Below are 7,500 nucleotides of genomic sequence, written 5' to 3'. Positions count from 1 at the left end.
CTCTCTCTCTCTCTCACCCATCCTTCCTGTCAATCTCTACTGTCTCTATCCTCCCCTCTCTCTCTCTCACCCATTCTTCCTGTCAATCTCTACTGTCTCTATCCTCCTCTCTCTCTCTCTCTCTCACCCATCCTTCCTGTCAGTCTCTACTGTCTCTATCCTCCTCTCTCTCTCTCTCTCTCACCCATCCTTCCTGTCAATTTCTACTGTCTCTATCCTCCTCTCTCTCACCCATCCTTCCTGTCATGCCTCCTCTTTCTCTCTCTCTCACCCATCCTTCCTGTCATCCCTCCTCTTTCTCTCTCTCTCACCCATCCTTCCTGTCTCTATCGCAATAAAAAGAGAACATCTGAATGTGACTGCCCCAACTCAGGAAAACAAAAAAAACGTTAGAAAAACAAACAGAGACAACAATGGCTTGTTGCCTTAGTTACCGTTTCCGTGGAGCTGCTGGCCGCCTCCCTCAGCCCGTAGAGCCGCCCTGCTACCATGACGACCCCGCCCGTCCAGACGGTACAGTTCTCGTGGGCCCAGTGTTCCGTGGCTTCCGCCTCCCCCTGCAGCCTCCGCAGCAGACCGCCGCCGCAACCCCCCTCCTGTCCACTAGAGGCCGCTGCTGTGGCGCTCCTCTCCTGCAGCTGCTGCATCCTCCTGAACCTCTCTCTCAGGGTGGGCCGATGCGGACCGCCACCACCACCACCGCCACCACCCTCCCCCCCGTTCCCTCTCCTCTCTCTCTCTGGCCTCCTAGGACGCCCCTGGTGGTGGTGGGGGTGAGGGTGGGGGTGAGGGTGGGGGTGGTGGTGGTGGTGTACCCCACTACTGCTGCTGCTACCTTCCTTATTCACCTCCTCCTTCTCCTTCTCTTTCTCCTCCTTCTCTTTCTCCTCCTCCTTCTCTTTCTCCTCCTTCTTCTCTTTCTCCTCCTCCGTGCTGCTGACCTCTTTCTTTTCGTCCACTCGGCTGCTGGCTGCTGCTTCTACTACCCCTCCCTTGCTCTGGGGGGCGCCGTTGAGCTCCTGGACACTGCTGCTGCTGCTGCTGCTGCTACTGCCACCGTGCATCGTGACCGCTTCCTCCTCTCTGCCTCCTCTCTCCCTGGCGGGCTCAGCTGTCTGTGTGTGTCTGGTGGTGGCGGAGGAGAAGGAGGAGAAGGAGGACAGGGTTTTCCGGGGGATGCTACCCTCGGGGTAGTAGGGGCCACACAGATCCCCCAGGCCGCGGAAATTCGCCGGCTTTCCGCACAGGCAGCACGTCAGACACCTTGTAAACATAAGTGCAATATTGAAATACAACTGTGAACATTTCAAACCTGCTAACTGCGACACTTTAATGAATGTGCAACAAATACTATGTGCAATATGACAACCCTTGTGTACATAAGGTTCAGATATAGGAAAAAGTTAGGATATTTATAGCATAGCATAGAGTACAGCACAGTGTTTTATTGTATAGTATAGTAGTATAGTATAGTAGATAGTGTACATAGCCTTTATTTATGTAAACCAGCTCTTTTCCCTTTTTTTATTTTACCCTTGGCCCTCTTGTTTTTAGTCTTTTTTCCAAGCACCAGGGGAGCCCCCCCTCCTAAATTTCGTTGTATGGTACCTGTACTGTATTAATGACAATAAAGACCATTCATCATTCATTCACCTGTCGATCAGGGTCCTGTTCACTAACGGCCCCTGGAGCATCGCAGAGGCGTTCAGGACGTTCGGGACGACGACGGCCTTGGTGGCGGAGAGAGCCGTGAGTGCGGGGACGGCCGCGGGGTTCTTAATCCTGTCCAGCCCCACTGAGCTCTTCCTCCTCTTCCTCCTTTCCTCGGGCTTGTGCAGCACCAGGAGCGGCGCGGCGTCCTCGGGCCTGTTGACGACCGTGCAGAGGGAGGAGGAGGAGGAGGAGAGCGCCCCCCGGGAGCGGTCCATGCGCACGTACGGACAGAACCGGTGTTTGTTGGTGGCGGCGTTGGCGGCTTCGTGTCGGGGGACGAGGAGGAGGGGCGGCAGTGACGTATCCTGTATCGAAGACGACGTTTCCGACTTTGTCGTCGTTGTCGTCGTTTCCGTTGTTGCTGTCGTCGTGGTCGTCGTCTCCGACTTCTTCTTCTTCTTCTTCCACTCCTCCTCCTCTTCTTCGGACGCGACGGAAGACGCGAGTCTTTTTTTTCTGGACTTCTTCTTCTCTTTGTTGAGGCGGGTTGTCCCCCGGCCGGCCGCCCGCACCACGGCCTCGATCACCTCCATGGCGTCCTGGAGGGACTTCTTCTTCTTGGGGTTCCCAGGTTTTTTGGGAACCCCCCCCGCCTTCTCCGCCTTCTGCTGCGCCGTTTTCCCGCCTTTTTTTGTCGCCGCCGTCTGCGTCTGCTCTCCTCCGCCGCTGCTGGGCGCTCTCCCCCGTTTCTTCTTGGCATTGGGGGGGGAGGAGGAGGGCTTCCTGCCTCGTCTGGGCGGGGTCAGCGTCGTCAGTGTCTCGCTGCTCATCATCCCCGTGGCGATGACCTCCGCGATCGTCTCCGTGACGATGTCCCCCGCCGAAGGGAGGGAGGAGGGCTCAGCGGGTGTGTCTTTTTTTTTTTTTGGCGTGTCTTCTGCTGGCGGCGTTTCTACTTTGTCGTCTCTCCCCCCCACCACCACCACCACCCCCTCCCCTTCCCTCTCCCTCTCCCCCTCTCCCTCTCCCTCCTCCTCCTCCTCCGCTCCTCTGCCCCCCTTCCCCCCCCCCCTCCTTTTCCTCCTCTGCTTCAGGTGCATCTCGTGGTTGTTCTTGATCGCCCTCTGCTTGGCCAGCCGCGGGGTGTTGATGATCAGGCTGCCCGTCTCCATGGCGACCACCGAGGCGTCCGTGCTCTCCACCAGGGCCCATTTCCTCCGCTTGGTTCTGGTAGGCTTGGCGCTTGTTGTTGTTGTCGTCGACGACGACGCGTCTGGCTGCTTCTGTTGCTGCTGCACCCCCACCTTATCCGTATCGGGGGGGACCCCCCCTCCCGTCGAGCTCCAACTGACCCCCCCCTGTCTCACCACCTCCACTCCCGGTGTCCCCTTCCCCTCCTCCCCCCCCTGTCTCATGCCTTCCTGTTTTTCTCCCCCGCCCTCCTGTCTCGCCCCCCCCTCCTCCTCCCCCTGTCTTACCCCATCTTGTCTCACCTCCCCCCCACCTTCTTCCCCCTGTCTTACCCCCTCCCCCTCCTCCTTCTTCTCCTGTCTCATCCCCTCTGGCCTCACCACTTCCTTTGTGACCTCCGCCAGGTCTCTCGCCCTGTTGGCGTGCGCCCCCCTGACCTCCGGGTCGCACGCCACCGCCACCACCTCCGCTGTCAGACACACGGCGGCTTTCAGCGTCACATCTTCCCCCCGAGCGCTCTCGGAGGAGGAGGGCAACAACAGGGAGGGAGTTGTGAGGGGGGGGGGGGTGTTTCTTTGAGCCGGGGGACGTAATCTTCTGCACCATGGCCTCGTATTTCAGCCCCCTGCCTTTGCGCGGGGGGAGGTACTTGGTTTTGGTGGGGCACTGAGGAGGAGGAGGAGGAGGCGCGCTGCTGGGCCCAGTGTCTCCTGCAGCCACCGTGGAGGAGGTGGCAGGAGGAGGAGGAGGAGGAGGCGGAGGGTTGTCTTTGGTCAGCAGGCTGGTGAGAGAGGCTTTGATGAGGTGCTGGCCTCGCTTCAGCCTCCTCTTGGGGCCTCGGACGCCGGCCTCCTTGGAGGCTGTGGGGGTCGACGGAGGCTGGCCAGCCTGGAGGAGGTGAGGCAGGGCGACCTCGGGTTTCGGATGTTTTGGTTTCGGCCCTCGTTTCTTCTTCACCGCGGGCCCAGGGGCCGGGGCTGAGGGCTGAGGGCTGGGCTTGCGTTTGAGCGTCGTCGTCGTCGGAGGGACGGCTGCTTTCTTCTCCTGCGGGGGTTTGGGTTTGTCAGACGGAGCCGCCGTGCAGCTATTGGCCAACTCGTTAGGACCGAGAACCGCAAGGAGGAGGTTGTCACGCTGGTCGAAGCTCGGGCGTTGCTGCTCGTCGTTGTTGTTGTCGTTGTTTAGATAAGCGGCAGCAGCAGCAGCGGTCTGCTTCCGCTGTGTTTCTTCCTCCTCCTCTGGGGTTTGGGGAAGAATGTCTCCTCCTTCTTCTTCCTCCGGGGGGCTTCCCTTTTCTTTCTCTTTCGGAAGCTTGGAATCCTGGGACGGCTTTCGGGATCTAAGGACCATGTTCTTCCTGTCCTTTCCTGGTGGAGCACCTTTCACCTCCTGGTTCTCAACGACGTCGCCTTGTTGGACGTTTGCCGGCGGCGGCAGGCTCTTCCGGCCTCTCCCCCCCCCCGACCCCCCCGCGGTGGGTGGAATGGGACAGTCCTGCTGCACAACGAGCTTTGTCTTAGAGGCCGAGCCCCTGGGACGGCCCACCGAGGCCTTCGGGGGTGCTCCGTCAGCGGGCGGCTTCGGCCCTGGTTTCGGTCCCGGTTTGGGGCCCGGTTTCGGTCCTGGTTTGGGACTGGGTTTTACTCCTCCTGGTTTAAGACCGGGTTTAGGACCAACTGGTTTGGGACCAGGTTTTAGTCCTGGTTTCGCACCGGGTTTAGGGCCACCTGGTTTGGGTCCAGGCTTTAGACCCGGTGGCTTTGGCCCTGGTTTGGGCCCGGGTTTGCGTTTCACGTTGCCTTGGTCGGCCTTGGGTGGCGCGTCCGGCGCGTTGAAGGAGCGAGTGCACATCCTGGAGCGGAAGCCGGGAGCGGAAGCCGGCGTCAGCTTAGGCGTATCGCGCACGCCGGCGGCAGCGGCATCTTGTTGAGCTACGGTGTCCGTCGTCTGGTCTGAGAAGAGCGCCGCGCTCTTGCTCGAGGGCATGATGCTGCAGGGTTTCTGCGGAGGCGAGGGGGTTAACCCCCCCTCCTCCCCGTCCCCCCCCTCCCTCTCCAGGCTCAGCTGTCTCCTGATCCCCACGCCTCCTCCTCCTGCGTGCACGCCGAGTCTCCTCCTACCCCGGGCGTGCTTCCGTCCGAACGCCCTGGGAGGGGGGAGGAGGGGCTGGGCAGACGCCGGTGGTGGCGTGGGGGGGGGCTCCGTGGTCTTGGTGGAGGGGGTGACGGCGGCGGGCCCCCCCCCCGGGCTCTGCTCCATGTCCTCGTCTCCTTTCTTCGGGGAGGGCGGGGTGTCGGCCCAGGAGGGCGCCGTGTGGAGTATCGACTTCCCCGGCAGCTGAGGGGAGTCGGGCTCCAGGAGCTTAGTGGTGTCGCCGTGGTCGATACGGTCCCGGGCCTGGGCCTGGTTCTGGGCCTGAGCGGAAAGCAGAGGTGCTGCTTTCTCATTGAGAGCTGAGAACACCGTCGGTACGGAGGAGGAGGAGTGAGGGGGCTGTGGCTGTGGTGCCGTGTCCCTCCTCTCGGGGGGGGCAGCTGTCGGTTCGGGGGGCGTGGCCTGACCCCCGGCGACCTCTGCCGGGTTCGTGTACGTCGTCTTCTGAGGCTCGGCGGCGTCCTTCTGGCCTTCTGTCCTTCTGCGGAATCCTCCGGAATCCTCCTCCTCCTCTGGCCCCCCAGTTGTATTATCCATGACCTCCTCCTCCTCCTCCTCCTCCTCCTCCGTCGACGGCAGGCTCTCTCTTTCCTCCTCTCTCCCGCCGTCCACGAGAGACGGGCTAGGAGGCGTAGAGCGTTGCTGCTGCTGCTCCTCTTCCTCCTCCTCCTCCTCTTCTTCTTCATCATCTTCCTCCTCCTCCTCTTCTTCCTCCTCTTCTTCCTCCTCCTCCTCCTCCTCCTCCTCCTCCTCCCCACTCTCTCTCTTCTCCGAGGCAGGGTCGTCGTCTTCTCCCCGGGGGGTCGTGGAGGCGTTGTCAGAGCTGTTGTCCTCCTTCTCCGTCAGGAGGTATCGATCTCGTTCAAGGTCGTCCCGCCGCGAGATGAAAGGGGACGTTTTCACCGAGTTCTCAGAGTCCGTGGGAGACTCCGACTTGAACGCCTCCGATTTCATCTCCGCCGCTCGTAGGAGGAGGTCTCCCTCCTTGTGGCTCCCTTGAGAGTCCGAGAGTCCCGGAGACGACTTTGTCTCCACGGACGAGGAGTCCCCCCCTTCATCGGGGTCGTATTTGTTGTCCTGTAGCGCCTGGTACATGCGGCTCCTCTCCTCGTAGCGGTAGTTCTTCTCGGTTCTCGCGGCTTCGTTGATCTTGCTGTAGAGCGCCGGACCCTTCTCGTCCTCCGACCACTTCTCCTCCCCGCCCGAACCTCTGAGGGAGTCTTGCCGGTCTTGGCCGGAGGACGGAGACGTCTTCATCACTCCCACCCCCCCGTCGTCGTCGTCGGCGGCGGCCATCTTCTCCGTCCAGGCCGACTCCTCGAAGTTCTCCTTCAGCGGTTGTTGTTGTTGTTGTTCCGCCGCCAGGCGCTGGATGTCCGGTGGGGAAACGCTCTCCTGCTTCATCGTCATCATCATCATCGTCATCGACGGGCTGGGGACCGTCGTCGTCACGCTCGCCGGCGACCTCTCGTCCCCCCCCACGCTCTTCGCCGGGGTGCTCATGCCGTCGCCTCCGCCGTGACCACCCCCACCTCTGGGATCGGGGGTCAAGTTGTCCCTCGGGGGGAGCCCCCCTCCTCCTCCTCCTCCTCCTCCGCCCTGCAGGCCCGAGGACACCACGGAGTCCGCGGACCGCGTGGACATCCCGTCGTCCGGCGAGGTCATGGAGCAGGAGGAGCCGGTGTCTCCCAGGCGGTCCAGGAGGTGGTGCGTGTTGTTGCTGTTGGGGGCCTGGGCCGGGCTCCTGCCCTGGCTGCTGCAGTAGTAGTAGCCCCCCCCCCTCTCCAGCTGCTCGTCAGAACTACTGGAGTACCCCCCTCCCCCTCCCCCGCCTCCTCCCTCTTGGAGCTCCAGGGGACCAACCGCCGGCTGGTGCTGGGGGGTGCTGTAAGGGTCCTGCATCGGCGGGGGGGGGGACGCCGTGCTGCGTGTCGGGGCAAGGAGGGGGGGGTTGTCCCTTGTACTCCTCTCCCTTCTTGGAGGATCCTCCGCCACCGCCGACACCGCTACCCCCGCTGCTGCTGCCGCTCCTCTTGCCCCCTTTCTTGTTGGCCACCATGGCCTCGGAGAGCAGCAGCTGCTGCACGTTGTTCGAGATGTTCTCCACCTGAGAGGTGAGCGCGTTCAGGCTCCACAGGCTTGGGTTGGACAGCAGCTTCTCCGAGAAGCGGTCCTTGACTAAGGAGGAGGAGGAGGAGGAGGAGGCCTGCGAGGAGGCGTAGCCGCCACCGCTGTGGGGCGACGGGTGCGACCGCTGGTGGGGGGGCATCAGCTGCAGCATCGCCTCCCCCCCCCCGCCTCCTCCTCCCCCCTGTAGACCCCCACCTCCCCCCACCACCACCGAGGAAGAGGAGGAGGAAGAGGTTCCCGTCCCCCCTCCTCCTCCTCCACCACCTCCACCGGGGGGTCCACCGTACTGCTGGAAAGGTCCGTCGGGATTGGTCATCAGGGGCGAAGGGGTGGAGCTGTAGGAGGGCGAGCGCCCCACGGAGCGCGCTGGGG

At 62.3% G+C, this 7,500-nt stretch overlaps 1 protein-coding gene across 1 annotated transcript in view; it reads right to left on the bottom strand.

The window, feature by feature from the left end:
- Nucleotides 1–7,500, bottom strand: part of rai1 (retinoic acid induced 1) — a gene marked incomplete at both ends in the record, with an annotated part of 63,808 nt that overhangs the window by 19,994 nt on the left and 36,314 nt on the right. The window contains 8 exon segments of the mRNA XM_080523643.1: nt 435–701; nt 1,140–1,263; nt 1,654–2,513; nt 2,727–3,313; nt 3,345–5,592; nt 5,722–6,900; nt 6,902–7,229; nt 7,416–7,500. The exon segment at nt 7,416–7,500 is cut by the window's right edge and continues 209 nt beyond it. Of these exon segments, the coding sequence (XP_080379769.1) occupies nt 435–701; nt 1,140–1,263; nt 1,654–2,513; nt 2,727–3,313; nt 3,345–5,592; nt 5,722–6,900; nt 6,902–7,229; nt 7,416–7,500 (5,678 nt within the window).

The sequence above is a fragment of the Nansenia antarctica genome (genome assembly GCF_963989245.1).
Source record: "Nansenia antarctica genome assembly, chromosome: 2".
NCBI classification, from domain to species: domain Eukaryota; kingdom Metazoa; phylum Chordata; class Actinopteri; order Argentiniformes; family Microstomatidae; genus Nansenia; species Nansenia antarctica.
This window is presented reverse-complemented; position numbering and strand designations above follow the sequence as displayed.